Source organism: Lepidochelys olivacea (assembly GCF_965140295.1).
Source record: "Lepidochelys olivacea isolate rLepOli2 genome assembly, chromosome: 6".
In the NCBI taxonomy this organism is placed as follows: domain Eukaryota; kingdom Metazoa; phylum Chordata; order Testudines; family Cheloniidae; genus Lepidochelys; species Lepidochelys olivacea.
The window spans coordinates 88,364,178-88,388,878 of NC_140416.1; the positions used below are offsets into that span (position 1 = coordinate 88,364,178).

Here is a 24,701-nt window from a genome sequence, read left to right on the forward strand (position 1 = left end):
AAATAAGCTCTCCTTCAATTTTTTTTACACGTGTTCCCTCTGCTTACCCCACAATTCCTAGTTGTGGTCTATTGCACACCCTCAACTAGATCCTCAAGTTTTGGTTTTAATATAACACTTGATACACTAAATCACTGAAACAACCACCAACACCCACTCAATTAAGGAATTGGGTTAACAGAAAAGTCACATGATAGATTTACCTTTAGGTGCTATAGGAACACTAACATTTTGATACATCTGCCTCTCCCATACTATTTATTGACTTGTTACTACATGCTGTCCCCTTTATTATGAGCTTTCTTCAAGTAAAATGATGCAGCTTGGATACCTCTTTAAACATGCAGTAACTTGCACTTTATGAAGTGACAGCACAACATTCATGGACATCTGTAATGTACTACTGATGTAAGCTTTTAGATCTTTTTACTACTACTACATGTAAGGCAGGCATTATGCTGCTGTTCCAGTCTTGGAGGCTCCAGTCCTGATCTGCATCTCCTGCTACTGTAGTCTAGGGCTGTAAGGTTCACCAGGTCTCAAACTCAGGCCCACCGAGCTGCCAGACAGTAGATACCTCCATGCTGCCACCCAGCAGCAGATATAACCAGCCTGCATTCCACAACCCATGACCCGCTGTGGACACACCATGGGAAGTCCTGCCTCAAGGGGTCTGACAGGCAGCAGCCTCATGGCTCTTGATTATATAAACCCAAGTGGCATTCCAGGAAGCATCCATGCAACAGCATGGATCTCCAGGAGCTGCTATGACCATTTCTGCTCCTTGCTTTTGAACTCCTGGCTTTGACCTCACCTCAATTTGATTCTTACTTACCTCCTCACCCAAACCCTGAACCCTGACTTGGACTCCAATCATTGGTATCGATCCTGACCTGGAACTTGACTATGAACTCCACTTCGCTCTGCCTCAGGTTTGACCCTATTCTAACCCTTTGCCCTGACTGCCCATGTCAGGTTCCTGACATGGGCCTGCCCCATAGCAGGGGCCTGCATTTATAATGAATTTTGTATTGGTTTTTGAAATGTGGACCAATACCCACTAGGAACAAGGTTTAATCATTGGGCATATCTGACTCCCTGCTAGCACAGATCATGTGCCTGAACTTTGCCCAGCTGAGGGACTCATAGGTAACCAATCAGGAGTCTGAAGGCTACACCAAATTGGCATAACAAAGCATATTACACATATTACAACTGGTCTCATCTTTTATATGAAGGTATGGTCTGTGAAGACTACCAGTGTTAGCAAGCAATGCTTCATCTTCATCCAAATGGCTCTTCTTCACTTCCATGGGCACTGTACTTACACATATTCACCATTTAGACTGAGGTGAAGAAATGCCTGCTGGGACTTGTAGCCCTTCTGTATTAAAATTGAGGATGGCCATAGGTTGTACTGCAGAACACATCGAATCATAGAATATCAGGGTTGGAAGGGCCCTCAGGAGGTCATCTAGTCCAACCCCCTGCTCAAAGCAGGACCAATCCCCAGTTTTTTCCTCGGATCCCTAAATAGCCCCCTCAAGGATTGAACTCACAACCCTGGGTTTAGCAGGCCAATGCTCAAACCACTGAGCTATCTCTCCCCCCCGCATGGCACCACTGAAACTGGTCTAGCCCCTATTTTGTAACACTCATTTAAACTTCATGCCACAGCTTTATATCTGTGTAAAGGGGGGAAATAAAAATACAAAAGTGAAAAGAACAAGACTTTGAAAGAAGGAGTTATTTATTACAAAACCAAAGTCCAAACTCTACCTCTGATTTTCTGTGAATTTCTTTACAAAATCCATTTTTAGTTCAAGGGAAGCTCTCTCCCATCCTTTTACACTGCATTTAGTATACCACGCTGCTCTGCAATTGAAGAGAATCAGGAGCCAGCAGTCAAATAATACATGTATAGAGACATACACAAAAACAACCAAAATACGTTAATATTAGCAGCATTAGTAAGGTTAATAATGCGGAAGGATAGGGTCACAAAAGAAGCCCATCATCACTTTACCTCCAAACTTCTATTCAGTTCTGGGTATATTTTCCAGGATAGAGCCTAGATCACTCCCTTAATATGACAGGGTAAACCTGCCTGCCTAACTTTTAGGAGTCTACATAAATAAAATAGCAATGGCGCCTTCAGTATAATATCCCCCCTTAGCTCCCTCCCAAAAAGTATGTGCAACAGTCAGTAGCCCTTGACCCCCAAACACAGAGTATGAAGTGTATTTCAGAAAGAAAGTAACACAGGGACAGCCATATGGCTTGGCTTACTGCCATGGAGACAGATCCAGTTCGGTCCTGGTTTCTTGCTTTTCAAGGCTGCTTAAAGGGGCTGGGCATGTTGTGGACATAGCATCATCTCCTATCTTTCCCCCCTCAAGGAGAAAGCGCCTTATGATGCTCTAACACTCCTCAGCTCCCTCCCCGCCATGACATACACCTGACCAGTTAGGAAGGGTCATTTGCTCTGAAGGGGGAAGTCCCATCCAGGTGCCCCAGCTGATGATACAGGGCAACCATAGAAGGATGCTCAGGGTCCAGCAGGGACATAAGAGAAAAGAAGGGGTATTCTAGTGGTGCATAGCACACAGCTCATGTACCCACTGCTGGTTATTGCTTCCAGAGACCAAGTCACATGGGCATGACCCTGGAAGGGAAGCCACCAGGTCTGCCAACATTTGAGAGTTATGAATAGGAAGATTTTGGAAGAAAATACAGGCACACCTTTCAGCTCCACTGAAAAACACTGGATGAGACCCCCAGAGGCACAAACAAGAGGGACAGTCGGCAGGAGTCCCACCCTTTGAACTCTCTCTGCTGATGCAGTTAAAGAAGTCAGTTATTACAGCTTTTTATTACAAGGCCTTTGCCATGAGTGCATTTGCCAGGCATTCTGTGCCTTGAGGACATGGCAGCTCAGCCCAACTCTGGTCCAGGCTCTTCTGGAAACTGGATGCACATCCAAAGAGCTCAGTTATTAGTGGACCAGCCTAGAAAGGAGTACAGGACTCTGGGAGGGGGGGGGAAGGGCAGAAGGGGATATAAAAAGCTGGATCATATTAATTTGTTCTGAGCGTCAGTAAAACAAACCATTCAATTAAGGCTTCAAAAGAAATTATCTGCAGATAAGACTGATGCTGGCTTTCCTGCTAGCGGATCTGGGGATAGGTGCATCACATAGTGATGATGAACTGCAGACATGTTTATTTGCGAGTCTTCCAGGGCTGCCCCAGCAAAGGCACTTTCAGGACCACAACTCTGTCCCAGAGACATGAGCTCCTAGCTCTGTGGAATTAATTCAGTCATTGCTGCTGGACTGGGCATGCATGCCCCTGCAGTGATTGCCAACAGAACCTCTGTTCAGGTAAATGGAATGCCTAAAATAAGTTGGATATGCTGAACTCAAGCCCTTCTTTGTATCCTCCAAAGACTGGAGAAGTGAAAACAGTTTTACAGTATAAATCTGAGGAAAGAGCAGGAATGGGAATTTTGAAGCCTGCAGATGTTTACATTTTGGCTCCACAGATTGACTTCGATGACCTCCCCAACAATAATGGATGGCTGCCTGGGAAACCTCACAGGGAGCAGCTGCTCCAGACAGCAGCATCTTCTGGCCTGTGAAAGCACCGCTAGCTGTTTCCACATGACTGGGGAAGGGGACAAATGACTTGTCCTCAAGATGAACCAGTGCTCATTCCACAGTCAGGAATGCCAGACTGAACTGAACTAGTGTTTATCAAGACCTAGAACCCAAGCAGAAAGTCTACAGATGATCTTGTGGAGACCTCTGACTAAACAGAGGCAATGTAGAGCAATAGCTCCCTCCTCAAGACAAGGGTCAGTTTCACTGCACCCACTGCTTCAAATCTGCACAGCTCTGGAAAGTGTGTCCTAGCTTAAATGCTGCTGCAGTGCCAGTAGAAGCAGCACAAATTAATAGATTTTGTAGGTATCACAAACACACTGTTGTTTTGTTCTCAGTGATGGCCTGGTGAATTTTTCAAGAAATAGATATTTAGGGTCAGATCCTCAGCTAGGGTAAGACAGCATAGCTCTGCTGAAGACAAGGGAACAATATCAATTTGCACCAGCTGAGGACCTGGCTCTTAGAATTCAGAGGATGAACCCCCCCAGGCTGTACCCATTTTAAAAAGCTAGTTATTAATGTCCAAGTGCAATCCTTTTAATACCCTAACTCAAGAGTCTGGTCATGGGCTGTTCATTATTGTGGGACAACTAGATTTTTTTTTTTTGGTGTGTCCCCAGATGCGGACAGTGGGATGCACAGGGGCCAAGAAGTGGGTTAGCTCTTCTGCCAGTCAGAAACTTCCAGTGAGAGGCATCCAAACTCCCAGCACCAAAGACAAGCAGCCTCTTGTTTGTACTGAAACTGAAGTTGACCTGGGCACAAAAAGCTGGAAGGGAGAGTGAGTCAGGTAGTGTTTTCAGCTAGCCAACTCAAGCTCCCCACAAATCTGAAGCAGACCTATTAGTGCAGCAGAGGAGACAGGAACAATGACCAAGGAGAGGCCCAGCTTTCTCATGTTACTCCTGAAGTTCTTACTGCTCCACTTCCTCAGCAATAGAGGTTGCTAAATCAACATTTTGACTTAGCTAAAAGGTCCTATGATAGCAAAGATGTGTGAACCACCTTTGGGACCATCCTACATAGGTACCTACTGATTTCTTACTTCTCAGTAGCAAGGGACTGGTTTGCTGCCGTTCATGTCTATATATTATTACTGGGTCTTCAGTGTTTGGGGGTATTTTGCATCTCAATTCACCCCTTACATGAGCCCCTGGCACTTCCTCCCATTGGCAGTGGGACTTCTGCAGGAAAAATCTACTCTCATGACAACACAGTATTAAGCTGATGTTCTTACTGGCAATAGAAGATACCCAATAACATTATTAAAAATAAGGCAGTGTAATGCCTGCCTATCATATTACCACCTGTTTATAATCCGTTGCTGTTTTTCCACATGTCAAACTAAACAGGATTTGGTGATGTTTTCAATACTCTCCCTGATCCTTCTTTCCTACATATCGTCTCTGAGCAGCCTTGACTAAGCCAGGGGGGAGCACTTCCTACCACAGTAAATAGAAAGAGATATTCAAACCCAGCAGTTAATTACAGTAATGACCCACCATGGACTGTCAGCAGGTGATTAACTCAAAATCTTTAGCAAAGGCAAAGGCAAAGGCCAAAACCACTTGAGCTAGTACCAGTAGTACGCTCCTATCTTATATGTGGACTGGCCTCTGGAGGCGGATATGACATACTGAGCCAGCATGTTACAATAGCAAGCAGCTGCCTAACTGAACATTCCTACATTTCCCCTATTAAAGTGACAGCAGGTCTGAACTGAGCCTCAGCCCAGCATACAGCACAGCCATCCAGCCTGGTCTGGAGATGTTAGCACAATCTCTATACCAACAGCCTTTCATGTTCCAGATAACCCATTAGAATCCATGGAGAGTGGAGAGGGAGTATAGCAGAACTCATCTATAAACTCAGACACACTCACCTGTTACTGATACTCACCCAATACATATTCAGGAGCAGGACTGAGAGGCAAAGCAGGGAATCTGAAATGAAGGGCTTGATCTCCTTGATACATATGAAAAATTGCCTCGCAAACCTTGCTCCCTCAAAGGACACACACAGCTGGGACTCAAGACAGTTTGTTTTGGATGCTACAGGGCAGTAGTAGTGAACTGAGGGGAAAGAAGAGGAACAAAAGGAACAAAGGAATAGATACCTCATTAAAAAGCTTCCCCACACCTGTTCAAGGACCAGGTCCCTTCCCATCCACCCCCACTGCCTGTGAAAGGATCGATTCAGCATCAGAGAGCTCTCTTCACCAGACAAGCAAAGAGTTTTTGTTCTGGTTTCTCTCTCTCCCTCCACTCCCCGCTTCTCATTTGCCTGGCAGTTTATCATAGTAACAAGAAGTGCAGTTTCCTGTTGGAAAAAAACTGCCTTCAGCAGAGGAATATTAGTGGTTAAATACCCCAGAACTAGCAGCAGGCTTTGCAGAGTCCAGTGACCGCTAAGCTTTAGCATCCTCTCACAAAGCCGTTATTGGCAGTAGAACTGCTGGTATTAAAGGATGAATGACAGCTGTCAGCAAGGGTTCCCTATCAGTGCATCCCCAAAGAGGCTGGCCCTTACATCAAAGAACCCAAGACAAGCAATAAAAGAAACCTGCTGCTCCCACTGCAATTATCTTTGGAGCGTCTTAGCATCTTCTAACAGAAGTGCAAGACTGATGAACTGGAACTGTCTGGCTCTGAGCTGTCATGAGGTTTGCCAGTTAGCTACACAGTGATTATTATAAGTGGTTACAGGTGGCCTGAAAGCAAGGGGACATGCAAGTATAAACCATCTCCACTTCTTCTGTTTGCAAAGGGCCTGGGAGACAGGCAAGGCACAATGGCTTATGGAGGTTTCAAGCCACTGAGAGACTTTCAGTTCGGCCAGGTATTAGAAACACAGCATCAGATCAGTGAAATGCAAATGGCTAGGACTGGGCGGTCCCCAGACATTCTCCAAAATATATATAAAACATCACCAATAAAAGTTATTAAATATGAAAAGATCCTTAATGTCTCAGGACACTGTGCTTTCTATAGTCAGTTCTTTCTTGCAATCAAGTGATTTTCATATGAGCAGAGACAAAAAGACGGACGTGTGCAACTTTACCCTCCAACAGATATAAACACATACATCCTCCAAATCACACCAGTGTGGCTGCTGGACAGGCCAAAGCATGACTGTAAAGAATTCTAAGACACATTGCTCGGAGGACCCAGGTCTTCTTTCTGAGCAGTAGCTGGCCTCAGAAATGGAATCTACTGGACCTATGGCTGGAGTCTTACTCCGAGGGTCTTTCTTGTGGTCACCCTCTGCCAAGACTCAGACTATGCAAATCAGTGATGAGACAGTGGACTGCTATGGGGAGCAGATTCCCCAGAGTTCTCCAGAGTGGTGCTTCACAGCCATTTGCCTCAAAGTACCCATGAATCAGCTTGACACTTGATAGTTCTTGTGTTTCTTATTCCCTTGTTCAGGCTCCTGCCGGCTCTAGAACTCCCACGATTCCAGCCACCTGAGTCCTGCCATTGGGCTGTTGGGATCTGAAGCCATAGGTCCCACCATCCCATAGGACAGGGGATGGAAGAGGTAGAAGCTGTGGAAAGGATCAACACACCTGTCAAGGTCTGATTAACTGCTCAGTACCAAGGTCACAGAAACAGCTGAGTCATGTGGATTACCTATGGGAGTTTCCATTTGGGCTGCTCTAGATTCCATTTGAGGCCCACTCCCTCCTGCTCAACAACATTAATACAGCCAGGTTCGTGGCCTTACCATGGGTGGGATGGGATTGGGAAGCCTATAAACATGTTTAATCAATACATTTTTAAAGTATAGCATAGATCGATGGTCTGGCACCATGTGGGGTGGGGATCAGAGTCTGTATCTGCTGAGCGGTGGGGAAAAAGGGAGCCAGTCCAGCTGACAGCATTTGTACCAACTGAGCTCCGGGGTTAAACAAAGAGACTGCCTGTAATGAAAAGGTTTCTGCAAACTCATTACCAGGAGATAGACAAAAGCTGTCAAAGCTGAATCTGGTTCATATGAAGGGTTCAGCGCTGAGTTTGTTGCTATCCGAGAGTTTAGCAGAGGACAAAAAGGGGAAAGGAGCTGAGAGAGTGAAAAGTTAAAACCAACATGTGTCAAGGAGCCAACGCTTCCATGATACAGCCGATGTTGTTTTACATACAGAAGCAGCTCAGCTTCTGGCTCTCTCTCACCTGTACACAATGAGCAGCATCAGTGCCAGAGTCCCATATGTATACACCCTCCTCCCCACGGAGCAGGACAGGCGCCCAGCACAGAACTTCAGCAATGTGTCCCATGTAATTCCTAGGAGAAGATAATAAAATTAATAACTAGAGACACCATGCTGGAAGCCAGGAGACAGATGCAGGCTATATTTGATACATTCAGTCATAAACGAATGCTGATAAAGCTCTATATGAACAAAGGATCAATTCTGTTTTTAAAAGTCTGATTTCTTATTGACCCTTAGCAGAAGAAATGAAGCTTTCTATCTCTAGAAATTTGGTTTTCCCAACATTCCCACTGGAATAAAATATTTTAGATTAGTCCTGACAGAGGTATCAGACCGCAAAATTACATAATTCCAATTACCATCTTGCTTCTTCTGCCCCCTCTATTTCAAGTGCAACATGATTTTAGTAGCTGAAGGCTCATGTACTACCAGGGTCAGTGATTAATGCTTTATACCATTTGAGAACAGGGACTTCCAGTTTACAGAGCCATAAAGCTTTATATCTTAGTGGTCTGAAGACAGAGACTGCTAAAAATAATGTTGGAATTGAAATGGATTATTTTAATGTATCATTTGTATTACAGTAGTGTCTAGAGGTCCCAGCTGAGATCAAGGCCCCATTACAAAGCACTATACAAAAACACAGTAAGAGCCAGTCCAAATCCTGAAGAACTCTAACCAGACAAGATACAGAAAGGGATCTAACAGAGTCAAGGGGAGGTGAAATGACTCACCCAAGTCACATAGCAAGAAAGTGGCAAAGCATGGAAAAGAAGCCAGGTCTCCTAAATCTCGGTCCAATACCCTATCCATTAGCACAGCAGCCTCTCGGAGGTCAAATCAAGATGGTAATCCAAATGACACAATTGTATAGGGTTCGATGTCTTAAGCAGCTAGGGTTAAAAACACTTTTGAACCAGTATACATGTCCAAGCACTAGCCCTGAACCAGAGATCCGAAAGAAAAAACTTGATTTCTTAGTTATGTCACTTTAAAAATACCCCTTCCAACTCAGCTCCCCTACTATTCCCCTCTACCTTCAGGGTCTCTGCTTTGCAGTATTTACCTGTCAACATGCTAGAGAAAAGCATGGCAGGAAAATAATGATGAAAGTAGAGGACTCTGCCCATCATGAAGAAAGGGAGGTAATGGAGGAGCCAGCCCAGCATGATCTTCCCTCCACTATGTAGCAAGACTTCGGAGAGCTCTGAAACACAAACACACACTTCAGTAGATGAAACTTCACAACCCTGGCTACTCTTTCAAACCTCAGCACCAAGGAGGCAGAGTATGAATAGCAGTAAGATTGGTAGGAACAGGCTTAGCAGGTCTACGTTCCAAGTGTAGGCCTGGGATCTAATCAAACCCAGCACCCCTCCCCATATTAAACCAGCCTTGGATGAAACTCAGGGAGATCAGCACTAAAACTGACAAAAAAGAATGATTTGCTGCAGATAAAGCATCCCCACCTCTGGAATGTCCCTAACAAGAGTGTTAACCACCACGGTTTTAAAGTAGAGACACCCGGGCACTGGGAAGTTTTAGGGAGGATACAGAGGGAGACTTAACAAATGGCATAAGATAAGTTTTGATCAGTAAATTTATGCTGACCACCTGCACAAACAGAGAAGGTCACAAGTTACAATTTGGACATGAAAGATAAAAGGTAAAAAATGCAGGCAGGAAGGAGGACACATAGGTGCCAGTGTGTAATTGGTTACAATTTTTGTTACTTGGGGGTGTGGGATAATGTGATAGGAAATAGCTAGTTTTACCTATATAATGTAAGTGAAAATCGATACTCTTTGGGAATCAACTCTGGACTGCAGTACAACAAGAAACTGCAAGACATTGTACCCTCTGCATGACTGTGACATGCAGAGACATCGCTGGCAACCCCCAGACAAGTGGATCCTGACTGGCCATTGGGTAAAATTTGTCTATATATTTGGAGTGGTGAGCATAATAGATTTGCTTGGTATGTGTATTCTCTGTGTGTTGCTAATAAATAGATGTTTAGAGCACAGCAGGGTAAGGCTCTTTCACTGGGAAAAGGTCCTGCAGACTCGTAGAGCTCTTGGCCCTGTGGGTAAAGGCAGGTACTTAACCTGACCAGGTTTCTCCCTCAGCCGCATGGGTAAGAGTAGGTTACTTATGCCCCGAACCCTTGGAAGGGAAAGGGTGGGCATGCCTAAATTGACTGGGTGACACCTTGAGCCCTCAGTAGGGTACAGGCAGGGTGCCCCAGATTGTGCAGGTAACACAAGGTTACCCACAATATCCCACCTGTATTATTCATGCAGAAAATGTATCACACAGAAATACCTACCAATAGTGTCTTCCTCAATGAATAAAGAGAAGGAGTACTTGTGGTACCTTAGAGACTAACCAATTTATTTGAGCATAAGCTTTCGTGAGCTACAGCTCACTTCATTGGATGCATACTGGGATTTGATTTCTAGGATTCTCTCTGGAGTAGCTTGACAGCCACCCTGATCCCCACTGTTAGCCCATTCCCTGGAAAGGAATGTGGTCTAGTATTTAGAACCAGGGGAACAGGGCAGGAGACCTGGATCCTATTTCCAGCTCAGTCAATAACTCACTGTAGGTATGTCTACACTGCGATAAAAAATGTGAAGTACCAAGTCTCTGAGCCTGGGCCAGCTGACTTGGGCTTGCAGGGCTCAGGCTGCAGGACTAAAAATTGTAATGTAGACATTTGGGCTCAGGCTGAATCTTTGGCTCTGAGACCCTCCCCACTCACAGGGTGTCAGAGCCTGGGCTCCGGTACTTTTAAATTGCAATTTTTTGACCCCTGAACTGATCTATGTCAGCCACAGCCATGCCACGGGTCTTTCATCACAGTGTAGACGTAACCTCAGTGACTTTAGCTAAAATCACTTCACCTTTCTGTACCTCATTTCCTACCCAATAATCTGTAAAATGGGGGAAACACTGATCTATGTCAGAGGGATGTTGTGAGACTGGATTCCTTAGGGTTTGTGAAGTGCTTTGTAACCTGTGGATGGAAGAGGCTAAGGAAGGAGAAAGGGCTGTTAATATCCTCCTCCTAGTACCCTCTCTCTGTCAGCTCCCTAATGGGCACTAGCTAGCATTTCTCCTTTCAACACAGATGTGTAATATTAATACAGCACATATCACACAGCCATGAACCAGAGAGGGATCCAGTTGATCCATCCCTCTTGGGGCCAATGTAGGATTGCTCCCTACAGGATTTTTGCTAGAGCATTGTCCAGTCCAGTTTTACATGACTCGAGGAATGGGGCTTCCTGCATTTTTCCTGGGAAGACTGTTCCATAGTTTTGTATATCTCAGTGTCAGGATGATTTTCCTGATATTTAGCCTAAATTTACCTGGTTTTTAATTTCATCCCACTCCTCTTAGTTACAACCCCTTGGACTAATATGAACAATTCTTAAAAACAGACTTTAAATCAAGGCTGATGTCCTTCTAAAAGATATGCTTGAATTCAACTGAAATGTGTTGGGCTAGATGAGATATCAGAGTTAAATCTATACCCTGTGTTATGCAGGAGGTCAGAAAAGATTTTCATAATGGCCCTTTACAGCCTGAAAAAACTGTTAATTCCTCTCCCCTTCCTTGGCATTTACATCCTTCCAAGTATAAGATTTAGCATTTCTATAGCATTATACATTTTAAATAGTTGTACTCATTGCTGTCATGTTCCTCTTGAACACATTTTGTTCAATTTCTATGTGGTCTGATGTTCCACAGCAGAGAGAGAATGAGCTTTCCTGCAACAGGAAACCAGGATGACAAACCATCACAACAGTGAAGCCTAGAAATGCAGTAGGGTAGGAGAGCTGGACTTACCTTTGAGTTCAGCTGTCAGCTGAACTCCCCTCTTCATGGCCACAATAGCGCAAGTTACCATTAGGAGGTACAATCCAATAGTGACCAGATTCAGCCACCAGACCACCTGTGTGGGAAAGAGCAAAGGAGGAGATGGAAGTAGCAGAGTGCATAAGACATGATGGAAAGCTAACTGTAAACACAGAAGAGAAGGGGAAGAAAGCAGCTAGAGAAGAGGAAGGGCAGGGAGCCACTGTCTCTGGGAAAGCCAGGAGAAAACTAAATATTTGCTAAAGGAAGAAGTCACCTGTTTTGCAAAAATCCCCCACTTACCGGGTTCCCCAGCAAATAAACTCGATAATCTGTTTCGTTGACTCCAGAGAAACGCAGGCCCTGAGGAGGAACAGGGACAGGGTATCAGAGGAAATTAAAATGGGTTTGTGTCTACTGAGCCCACATCAACCTTCAAACTCACTGAGGCTCCCACAGAGAGTCAGCAGTGAGAAAGGTGAGAAGTTCCTTCTCGTGCCAACAAAAGGGTTATTTCAACAGCAGCTGAAGTGTAGTCCATGTATTTTAATAAAGAGATGCAGTCCCACAGCTCTGCAGTTTGCCCTCTGCCATACCCCTATCAAAAGCACTTACAATCACACAGGAAGGTGGATTTGTCAGCATACCTGGTAGTTGATGGGCCAGTGCCAAGGCTTGGATGTGACTTCATTCTCCTTTGGTTTGAGACCACTGTTTCCCTATAGGAGGTTGAGAAGAAAATTACAGTCAATAGGCAGTTGTGCTGCAAGTCCTGCATGGCAGCTCTCTGTCTAGGAAGGGCTTCTGAGGCATAGGAAGAATAATCCTGTTTCTGATATTTTCACATGTGTGCATAAGCAAACGCCCTAGGAAGGTTAAGCCTTTTCAGAAGCACCTAGATTTGAACGTCAGGCTTTGCTAGTGCTCCTACAAGCCCATTACTTTGCAGGAGATGAGCTCCTGAAAATCCCCACAACTATTTCACTTTATTGCAAGTCACATCCCTTTGCAATTACAAAGGCCTTACTCTGTTCTCTCATTACACCAGCATGCAGTGATGGCAAAAAATTTCCTGGGGACTGCTTCATACACCAGTAAGATACAGAGATGCCAGGCTGACCCACAAATCAGAATCAGAGACCAAGCTTAGGTCCCCATTCCACATACACTGCTTTGTATCTGGGAGCCTCTCCCTCTAATTGCACCAATTGTACACACACTGGAAAGACAACAACTCTGCTCTAAGGCTGTTAAACAACAAGAAGTAAGCCCACCATCTTCAGAGCACAGGTAAAGTATATTGGTTTGAATCTGAGACGTTCCCACTAAAATCCAGATATAAACCAAGCATTAGGCTCTATATCATCTAGAGAGAGAAGGGGCTGGGGAAGGAGCTTCACAGTAACTGCCAGCACTAAACCTGGCCCAAGATTTACATGAAGCAGTGACCTGTGAAGCAGCTAACACCTGATAGTAAATAAAGGATTAGATTTGGAGTCTGCATCCTCTAAAAGTATGCAAGCAACTTTCCATGCCTGATTATTTGTACCAGCAAAATGGCTAGCTGGTTATCTAATGCCCTAATCTGCATGCACACATCCAAGTGTACAGAACCTCAGAAATGAAAACCTGGACATGGAATATAAGAGGCCGTGATCTGAAAATTTGGTCAAAAGCATTGAATCGGTTTTCAAACAGTTCTCCTTTCACAGTTTCTACAAAAAAGTACACACAGAAAGCTACAGTAAGAATAGTACACAGTCAAGCACTCAAAATTCAGGAAATGCCAGAATTAATGTTGCCTATGCAACCTTCATTCAGGCCTCTTATGCATATGCATTACAATAATCTCTTTAATTACATGATCCCATATGTTTTTCACAGGACTTCTGTCACTGAAGCTGGCCATTAGGGGGAGTGGAGTCACACATTTTGCCAGTGGGTTTACAGCTATTGCTGGCAGCAGAGGAATGCTGAGACTCAGGAATCCTGGGTTCCAATGCAGGGTCTGAGGGGAGTGGAATCTAGTGATTAAGGACCATTCTGTATCTGCTCCTGCCAAGCCTAACCCCTTCTGCCTCTGGCCCCTCCTGTCTGTCCTCATCCCTGGCTCCCCACTGCCTTCCTTGACCCATTCCATTCCCCCTGCTCCACCACCCCTCAGCTCCATGTCTCATTACCTCACCCCACAGTTCACAGTTGCTCATCCCAGTTCCTACCATCCCATTGCTGTTCATCCCAGTCTTCCTGCTACTCTCTGAACCCCTGTCTCAGTCTCCCTCCCCACAAACCCCCACAGGTCTGGATCCTCACCCATCTGCAGATCAGTCAGGTTATTTTCTCCTCCCTGTTGCCTGGGTCAGCTGGGCACCAGCACATGAGAAAGAGTCTACCTCCTCTCAGTACTGATACCTAGTGCCACAGCAGCCCCTGGCACCCCGGAGGAGCAACTGCATGGAAAGTTCTGCTCAGGCCCTACCACCTCATGATGTGATTTTCATGGGGACAGCAACAGACATATCCCGGACACCAGGACAACAAACCCCCTACTAAATTTCAAGTCACTGCTCCAAATGATGGAGACAATATTTGCCTCTCAATTAAATGATTTTAAGGGGTTTTTTTGTTGTGTTTTTTGCAAAATGGGGAAAAAATATTTTTTTCCCTCAAACTTCTGAGAAATGGCTGAATTACTTTTGCTGAAATCTTTCAGTAAAATTCAACCTAAGGCAGGCAGCTGGCATGGAAAATTTGAGCCAAAACAGTTAAAGTTTGCAAACTGAAAAAAGTCTTATAATCGAAAGTATCACTTAACTATAGGAGTTTTTCCCTCTGCCACCTGATACTTTGTGTACATAGATTTGTGCATGAATATATATACACATGTGCTCCTACAGTGAATGTTGGTCATCCTCAATGCCTTTTGCTAGATGGAGTGTCAATCAAAGAGCATGATCTTGTCATCCTCTAGAAGCTGCATCCTAGAGCAGGGGTGGGCAAACTTTCTGGCCCAAGGCCCACATCAAGATGTGAAACTGTATGGAGGGCCGGGTAGGGAAGGCTGTGCCCCCGCAAACAGCCTGACCCCCGCCCCCTAGCCACCCCCTCCTACTTCCTGCCCCCTGACTGCCCCCCTCTGAACCCCCAACACATCCAACGCCCCCCCGATCCTTGTCCCCTGACCGCCCCCTCCCGGGACCCCCAGCCCCAAACCATGCCCCCCAGGACCTCACCCCTTATCCAACCCCCCCCACTCCTGTCACCTGACAGGCCCCCCAGGATCCCATCCAACCCCCCCTGCTCCATCTCCGAACTGCCCCGACCCCTATCCACACCCCGCCCCGTGACAGGCCCCCTGGGACTCCCATGCCCTAGCCAACCCCCCCTGTTCCCCGTCCCCTGACCTTCCCCCCCCACCCCAGAACCTCCATCCCATCCAACCACCCCCTGCTCCCTGTCCCCTGATTGCCCCCCGGGACTCCCTGCCCCTTATCTACCCCCCCACCGCCCCCTTACCATGCTGCTCAAAGTGGCAGGAGTTCGCAGCCCCATTACTTGGACGGAGGCAGCCACGCTGCCTGCGTGGCGGCATAACTGCGGAGGAGGGGGGACAGCAGGAGAAGGCCTGGGGGCTAGCCTCCCCAGCCAGGAGCTCAAGGGCCGGGCAGGACAGTCCTGCAGGATGGATGTGGGCCGTAGTTTGCCCACCTCTGTCCTAGAGGATACCTATAGCTTAAAATTACTACACAAATGTGAATGTTTCCCAGGTTACTACGAAGACCAAGTATTCTCTAGTTTTTTCTTCCCCAATTCTCTACTGCTGAGAACATGTGTGGAAGAAGCCAGATCTTAGCTATTTAAGAACTCAGCTACTCCTATAGGTTTTCCTTCACTCTGAAATAAGAGTCCTCATTTCAAGACAAGAAAATTATTTCCATGGAAACAGTTATGTTGATATTTCCCTATCTAAAACAATATTATAACTGGTTGCCATGGAAATTATTAGTATTAATAATGTTACTGAGCATTCCTAGAGCCCCTTTCATTTCAAAAGAGCTTTGCAAACACCACATTAGCCTCAGAGTCTTTTGTAAGGTCAGTATCATCCCCATTTTACAGATGGAGAAACTAAGGCACAGAAAGGAGAATAAACAAGGTCATACAAAACAGTCTCAGATGAGAAGACTACAAGAGCAGTCAAACTGAAGAAAAACAAATCTGCTTTTTTGCAAACATCCTCGGTGACAAAGAATGAGGGAAGAGGAAAGCAGAAAACAGAACATGGATGAGTTTTTTTAAACAATGGGTTTTTGTCTTTTTAAATTTTTCCATCAGATGTTCAAGTATCCCCAAGTGTTTATCCACTTACTTTTATGGCCTCCATAACTGCACTATCTGAGTGCCTCACAAGCATTAATGAGCTTATCTTTACAACTGTCCCATGAGGTAGGGAAGTATTAATATCCCTGTCTTACAGAAGGGAACATAAGGCACAGAGAGATTAAATGACTTGCCCAAGGTCACACAAAGTGTATGGAACAGCCAGAAACCGAACCTAGATCTTCCAAGTACCATTTTAGAACTTCAACCATAAGGCCATCCTTCTTCTCTAAGTATAAATCCTTGTAACCTATGGCAATATATATTCTGTCCTATCTTGACGGCTGCTATTCCCTGGACATCACAATACAGAATATTTCTTTTTAGCTCAAGAGTTAAAAAACAAACATACACATGACAATCTAGAAATAAAGCGACCCTACCCGGATCATAACCATATGGGACTCCAGCAGAATCTCTGGGAAGGAGGGTTTCAGAACATCCAGACTGATATTGGGCACTATGGAAAAGAAAACAAGTGAATTAGAAGCCTGTACATGCTACCTTCCTTTAATACATACACACACGATAAACTCTCTCCTCCTGTATCAAATCTGTGAGTAACCTTCTTCTGGTACCTCCTTGGTTCTCACTGCATTTCATTCATATTCTAAACACAGCCTCTTGCAGTCAAGAAAGTATCCCCAAGTGAATTTCACAACTGATCTACTCATTGATTTCCCACTGTACTTTCAGAAGCGCGAGAAACAGATAAAACTCCCTGAAATAAACAGTCTTTGTGTTTAAGCAGAAATAAGAGCCTCACTGTTCATAGACTATTCTTTATCCACAGATCAGCCATGAATGGGAAAATGCAAAATGCATGACAAAGGTAGAAGACTCTGGACCAAATGAACAGCTCAGAATTTATTTCTCTTGGGTTGAATATAGTACTTCTGAAAGGCTGCAAAATGTTAGCAGGTTTTAACAAGGCCAGAATCCAGCAAGTTGTGTGATAAAAATCAGGACGTTGAGTAACGCGCAAACCAAGCAGGCAGTGAATAAGGCTGTGACACAGGGGTCTAACTTTTGGATTGTGCTGGAGGGGCTGTGTGTCACAACTGGCATTCTCAACCCTATTCTTACCCCATGTCACAATTCTAGCAACCTCATTATTGGAATGTTCCTGGAAAAAAGAATGAGGCAAGTGTGGAATAGGGCAGTGAAGATCCTACACTTCCGAAAAATCATCTAAAAACTTCTACTGTACACTTGCATTCAGAATAGTCCCTTCAATTAAAAAGCTGGTAAGGTGGGGCTCAAAGTAAGTCTCATAGTGAAACATCAGTTACAACTTTAACTATCAAGTTGTGACCAGCTCTTCCATAATACTTCACACTTCTGCAGCTCCTGAGGATCTCCAAGTGGTTTATAAACATCATATCTCTCAATCCCACCATCCCCCTATTTTACAATACAGAAACTGAGGCAGAATGACTGGCCCAAGATCATGCAATAGGTCACTACCAGAGCTGGGACCAGAACCCAGGGATCCCAAACATTGAGTGCCTTGCTCTGACCTCTTGATAACCTCACTCTCTCCCCTTGAAACAAACAAGCCAACCTGCATATTGTCCAAGAGATTTCATCACTTACGCTTGGGATTGATGTGATCTTCAACATTCCAAAGGGCATTGGGAGTCTCCTTCACATATGGAGTGCAGGTGACTTCCACCTGTTCCCAGCCCCTGAGGAACAGCAGGACAGTCAGTTACCTACCTCCCGAAGGAGAGCCACTATTTACAATTCACAAAAAGAAAAGGAGTACTTGTGGCACCTTAAAGACTAACAAATATATTAGAGCATAAGCTTTCGCATTCAAATTGTACTTGTGGCACCTTAAAGACTAACAAATATATTAGAGCATAAGCTTTCGCATTCAAATTGACATTCCTCCCCCAAGTCTAGCTACCAATTAGCACCAATTGCAGCATCCAACCTAACAGATTCATTTCTGTGTACCCAGAAGTCCTGCCTTATCAGAGCATAAACAGAAACTGGACTGGATTTGAGGCTTGTCTAAGGTCACAAGACTGCTGTATATATGAAGATCAACACTTCCATGTTGGGGTTCCTCAAATTAGGTACCGAAATCCATATTTAGGTACATAAATATGTGGCTTGATTTTCAGAGGAGCTGAGTATGTGGAGCTCCCAACAACTTCAAGTCAACTTTTAGATTCTCCCCAGGAAAAGCAGTCACCATTACCTTAAAAGTCACTTCATACCTAGAGCAACTCCATTACAGAAACAAAGGAATTGCCATAGTGGATGAGACCAATCGTTCATTTAGTCAATTATACTGTCTCCAAAATGGCCAGTACTAGATGCTCAGAAAGAAAAATACAATACCCTTAAGTGGGAAACTACAGAACAACCTCCATATAGGTAGGGTGACCATATTTCCCTATGCTGAATACAGGACACCTGGTAAAATTACTTGTATTCAAGCAAGTTCAACAGCAATCAATCGTATAGCTGTTCAAATTAACATCAAGTTGACTGAGCCCATTAAAAAGAAATACTGCGTAGTTGGATTCTTTTTATTTACCTTCTTATCTTTAAGGCTTTAGGATGACACACACACCCCTACCCCCCCCCCACACACACACGGGGAGGGGTAACACACATACACTGCCCTCCAGGCTTGACTGGGCCCCCAGGACAGACCCGCCTCTCCTGGAACCTGGCACTGTGTCTTCCCGAGGCAACACGTGGGAGGGCATGCAGGGTCACATGCGCCCCCTCCCCAGATTTCTGCCAGGGTTCACACCAGAATGTGGCCAGCAGTAGTCTTTCAGCACTGTGCAGGAGGAAAGGGACGGCAGCTGCTTCCAGCCACAGGGGAGGAGGAAACTGGGAAGGGGTGACCTGGCCTGTGTCTTTGCAGAGCTCATCTCTTCCCCCACCCCTACCGCTCCTGTGTGGCTGGAACCAGCTTGTCCCTTCCTGCCCACACAGTGTCAAAAGGCAGCTAACACCTCCAGGCTGCTGCTGGCAACCGACATAACCCAGCCGCCTCCTGTCCCCTGGCTACAGTGCTGGCAGGAAGGGGTTAAGCCCTAAGGATACATTGTGCATCAGGGCCCAGGGAACCTGACTGCAGGGACTTCAGTGAACATGGCTAGAGAGGTGGCTCAGCAGACGAGGGTGCCTAGGGGGTGGAACAGCCCCACGTTCTCTGGGAGCAGGACCCGAGGTTGGGGGGCAGGCAAAGAGGGTGCTAAGCCCCTGCCCTGGGGGCTGCTGTGGAGCCTGCAGGGTTGGGGCATGAACAGGCTGAAAATCGCTTCCTCCCCCAACTCCAGAGCTTAGCTGAGGGGAGGAGAGGCTGCCCTGTGCCAGTGCTGTGCGGGACTTTGGCACATGCAGGGCTTGGCTCCTCCTGGCCAGTGCCCCAGGACAGAGGATCTTGGGCTTTCCAGGGGTGCCGGCCAAGCTAGAGTCAGTGTGAGAAAGGAAGGAGTCTGCTGGCCAGGCTGTTGATAAGCTGAGCACTCCAACCAGGGGCTGGGAGAGATATTGAAGAGCAGCGGGGCGGGGCAGCGGAGGGGAAAATCAGGGAGAGGACAGCAGAGGGGAAGCACGTAAAGGGCCAATGGGTGAGCAGCAGAGGCGACATGTAACCGATTGCCTGTCCACAATCACCAACCACCGCAGCTCGCAGCACATAGCCAGCACCAGCCAGAAACGGGATGGGGAGTGGGGCCCTGCTGGCCAAGAGCAGGCATGCAGCAGGGGCTGCGCTGAAGGATCAGCATGGGGAGCAGCCAGCCCTGCATGCTGCATCTCTGCCCTGCCACCAGCCTTGCACACCCACCCCCATCATCGGCCCCTTGACCCTCCCACCACTCACCGCTGGTGAGCAAGCGGCTGGCAAGCAGGGATCCAGCCAGCAGCAGGACCCACCAGGACTGATGGGGGGTAGGCAGAAAATATAGGACAATTTGCCCGTTTTAAGAAAAAGTTGGGACACCTATAGGAGGGCTTAAATACTAGACTGTCCCTTTAAAAATGCGACATCTGGTCACCCTACCTCTAGGAGAAGTTTCTTCCTATCCTCACTCTGTTAGCAGGTGGCTTAATTCCTGAAGCATGAGCTTTACGTCCCTTGCAATTTAAAAAAAATCATAACTTAATTGCTGATGATCTCATAATCCATACAAATGTCTAATCTTTTTGCTATACAGTTGGCTTTAATGTTGTCTTAATGTTGTATTTTTACTATGCAGTTGCAGTTGGCTTTAATGTTGTGACAATCAGCTCCACAGGCTAAGTTTGTGTTGTGTAAAAAAATATTTCCTTTTTATTTGAACACTGATGCCAGAGGCAATCAGTCCATTCTGAGACAATGAGTTCAAACTCTGGGATCCTTTTTTTAGATCAGCCTTATTCCACGTTACCTCCCAGGAGACTGGGCCTACAAGAACAGTCTTGATAACTGTAATGCCTCAGGCTACTCAATCACTGACCATCAGTGAGAGCACTATCAGCGTGCATAGGCTTTTACAGAGATCTGAAACAAACTTTCCTCTTCCAGAGCCACTTGTTGCATCTGCTCTCATACTCCAGATCTGTGCTCACACATAGGAGAGAAGGGTGTGGGACACTATTGTGGTCCAGGTCTTCCCATTAAAAAATGAACAGGAACCAATATAAATATAATAGCAAGGGACTGTATGGTTCAGAGGATTGTGGAATGGGATACGGAGCCTTTAACCTCTAGGTCACTGGTAGCTCCTACATCTAAATGAGCTGGTGATGTAAGAGTTGCAGTTTCCAAGGGTCTATGTTGCAACCATCCTCAGCACAACTGTCTCCCATGCTTGCAATTTTTTTGCAAAAGCCAAGGATTGACTGGCTTATGGAAAAAGATCTCATCACTCACGCCTAATGCAAGTCCCCCCCTTGAACAGGACTGAAGCACACCCCCATGTTGATATCTGGGATGGACCTCTTGGTAAAGGACTTTATTCTCTAGAAGTGCTATTTGCTAACCCCCTCACTGTAGTGGATTTTATAACCCTCATCCAAGATTTCACTCTGATTTTCTACCTTTCAGATGCCCTTTTCGTTTTAAGAAGAGAAGGAAAAATATAAAGATGTGTATTCCCTGGTCCAAATTAAAAACTGCCACTGAACAAGGGGATCTTGTGTCAATTGTGTAAGAAAAGGAACATCAGCTGCTAGCATGAGACTGCTGGCAGGAAGAATCACAAGCTAGGCTCAGAGATTATTTACCATTTTGGCAGCGTCTTCCCAGAGGACCCAAGTATGCATCCTGTGGCCAGATGGGTCAGTCGGATCTGACTCCGTAGGACTTTAATGCGTTTCCCAGCCTTCCTGCCCACAACCTCAATCCGCCAAAAATCGTTGGCATCTCCTGTTCCATTCTACCATTCAAACACACCGCCAAAAAAAACCAAAAGCACGTGTCACTGGAGAACAAGACACAGAAAACAGGAGCTTCTGAAACTTTACAGTGTTGACAAAACTGAGTGGATCAGACCCAGCTTAGCCTCCTGAGTGTTAACAATAAGGATTCCCCAGCAGGAAGAGAATTTTATAGACACCAGCAATGCATGATGTATCCCTGCTTACTATCTACCTATGTATTTTCCTCACCAATCCCAAAATTCTTTGCTTCAACTTCATATGTGGCTCTCAAGATATGAAGTTACATTTTAAAAGGATTTCAAACTGGATGGTTTGGCTGGGTAGCATAGTGCGTTTATTGAGTAGTCTCTTGCCTCTGGGCATTTAAAACTCAAAGCAGATTTACAAACATCAGAGCACTGCTCAGTTTAGACCCTAGAAGCCATCTGTCTATACCACAAGGCTATGTACAGAAAATAATAACTGTCAGTGCAGCTTTAAAGTTAGAATTTAAAGAGTCTGGTGCTGCCAAAGCTAGGGTTGTGGTGATAATTTAAAGCTATTTGTTTGTGCACATTTTGGAAAGATCTTAATTACGTGCTATTCTAATTCTTACACACTGACATACATCATGTATTAACCTGTGTAATGAGCTCCAACTTCCATTATAACCTCCCGTGTACTTTAGAATCATAGAACATCAGGGTTGGAAGGGACCTCAGGAAGTCATCTAGTCCAACCCCCTGCTCCAGCAGGACCGATCCCCAATTAAATCATCCCAGCCAGGGCTTTGTCAAGCCTGACCTTAAAAACTTCTAAGGAAGGAGATTCCACCACCTCCCTAGGTAACGCATTCCAGTGTTTCACCACCCTCCTAGTGAAAAAGCTTTTTCTAATATCCAACCTAAATCTCCCCCACCGCAACTTGAGACCATTACTCCTTGTTCTGTCATCTGCTACCACTGAGAACAGTCTAGAGCCATCCTCTTTGGAATCCCCTTTCAGGTAGTTGAAAGCAGCTATCAAATCCCCCCTCATTCTTCTCTTCCGCAGACTAAACATCCCCAGTTCCCTCAGCCTCTCCTCATAACTCATGTGTTCCAGTCCCCTAATCATTTTTGTTGTCCTCCGCTGGACTCTTTCCAGTTTTTCCACATCCTTCTTGTAGTGTGGGGCCCAAAACTGGACACAGTACTCCAGATGAGGCCTCACCAGTGTCGAATAGAGGGGAACGATCATGTCCCTCGATCTGCTGGCAATGCCCCTTCTTATACATCCCAAAATGCCATTGGCCTTCTTGGCATTTCATGTATTGTAAGTGTTCTCATGGATAAGAAACTGGCTAAGAGACAAAAAACTAAAAGTAGGAGTTAATCTTTTGTCTTGGGATGAACCTCCCTCAAGCAGAAGGAAGTATTATTCTTACTATTCACTTACTATTCCGTATCCAGTGACCTGAAAGTGCTTCCTTGTCATGGGGGCCTCGTGCTGGTGACTGTGAAGATTTCTAGAAGTCCTGAAATTAAATTACAAGTAAAACACAGTTTTCAATTTTACATTGAGAATGGTTTGTGTGAAGAGCTTTCATTTTGGTCACCAATAAAGATTTATTTATACAGATTCCACAGCACTTTACAGGCATTACAAATTTATTTCTGAACCATATATATAGGAATCACTTCACATGGCACATTCAAGCACCTCTGGAAGTGTTCAAAAGCGTACTGACCACACACAGTACAGTTTAGGACATAGAAATGAATAGTTCAAATGATACTGGGAGGCAGAATTTTAAGAAGAATACAATTACCCAGGGCATTAGGGCTAACATCCCTGTTCTTGCAAAACATGCCATGAGGTCTTGACCACTCTTGATAGTTAGTTTTATTTTCCATGCAAAAGACTGCACCCTCTAGCAGCACAAAATCTCCTAGCACCATGCTGAACCATTAGGCTAGGATTCAACAGAAAAAGTATCACTTGCCGCATCATTTGTGTAGCACCTAGCTTTTTCTTGGTTCTTCCATCCCAAGTCCAGCCCTCCTCTGCATGTGAGAGTTGACAAGATCCAGTGTTGCCAACTCGTGGTTTTATCACAACTCTCATATATTTGGTGTTTTTCTTAAAGCCCCAGCTGCTGGAATCATGTTATTATTTAAGAATCTCAGCTTTCCCTTACAAAAAGTAAGTTTCTAGCTCTCATGGTTGCAGAGAAAAGTTTGAAAACATGGACCCTCAACAAGGTTCAAAAGCCAAAAGGCAAAAAAAAAGCACCCAACATTTACTATTTTTTAAATCTCATGATTTTGGGGGATCTAATTAATGCTTTTTGAATGCTTGGGGACGGCAATACTGAAGGTCACAGAGTAATATAGCACAATTTGCAGGTCAATAGAAGTCCTGTATATTTAAATAAATGAATGCGTAGAGAGGACAAACTCCTCTGTTGTACAGTGAAAGGGGGGGAAATGCAGATTTAAAACCAGCACACCAGGGTTTCCTGCCATTCGTTGAAGAGGGAGACCTCAAGACAAGCCTGCATATCATTTTAAACAGTTTCACGGCTGAAGTCTCAGTGTCTGACTGGAACTTCAGCAGGGACATGCCAGGTACACAAGGCAATAATGAGGGTACTTTTTGCCCCATATTCCTGGTATGTTAGGCAAAAGTTAAGTACTTATCTTGCTTGACAAACTGGAAGGGCAGGAAAGGTCTGGGCACAAACAATAGAATTAATGGTCTGAAATTCCTGTCTTGCTGTGGAATAGCCCTTAACTTTGCATACCATGCAGCTGGACAGATTTCTCAGGAGCTGCAGATGGTTCTCTCAAAAAGAAAAATATTTCATTGTGATGAAGCTGTTTAGAGGTCTCTCATCTCAAGAAAAGACAGTGGCTCAGAGATCCCATTCAAAATATGGGACTGTACAGAGGGAAACTCCACAAACCCCATGCTGGGAATAGAGATATGGAGAAAAGTCTACAGCAGAGGCTCTCAGCCAGGGGTCCAGGGCTCCCTGGGGGGCTGCAAGCAGGTTTCAGGGGGTCCTCCAAAATAAACCAGAGAGCAAGGCCAGCATTAGACTCGCTGGGGCCCAGGACAGAAAGCTAAAGCCCAAGCCCTGCTGTACGGAGCTGAAGCTGAAGCCTAAGCCCCACAGTGCAGGGCTGAAGCCGAAGCCCAAGGAACTTAGCTTTGCGGGAC

At 45.3% G+C, this 24,701-nt stretch overlaps 1 protein-coding gene across 3 annotated transcripts in view; it reads right to left on the minus strand.

The window, feature by feature from the left end:
• Positions 1-1,732: 1,732 nt before the first annotated feature.
• POMT2 (protein O-mannosyltransferase 2) overlaps positions 1,733-24,701 on the minus strand; it is a gene marked incomplete at its 5' end in the record, with an annotated part of 48,923 nt that continues 25,954 nt past the window's right edge. For all 3 annotated transcript variants that reach the window (XM_084630154.1, XM_084630153.1, XM_084630155.1), the window contains 10 exons: positions 1,733-7,211; positions 7,837-7,948; positions 8,944-9,084; positions 11,733-11,838; positions 12,045-12,104; positions 12,389-12,460; positions 16,505-16,581; positions 17,718-17,809; positions 21,363-21,514; positions 22,935-23,013. In XM_084630154.1, coding sequence (XP_084486280.1) covers positions 7,106-7,211; positions 7,837-7,948; positions 8,944-9,084; positions 11,733-11,838; positions 12,045-12,104; positions 12,389-12,460; positions 16,505-16,581; positions 17,718-17,809; positions 21,363-21,514; positions 22,935-23,013 — 997 coding nt within the window. In that variant the 3' untranslated portion in view covers positions 1,733-7,105. The remainder of the gene's footprint in view (positions 7,212-7,836; positions 7,949-8,943; positions 9,085-11,732; positions 11,839-12,044; positions 12,105-12,388; positions 12,461-16,504; positions 16,582-17,717; positions 17,810-21,362; positions 21,515-22,934; positions 23,014-24,701) is intronic.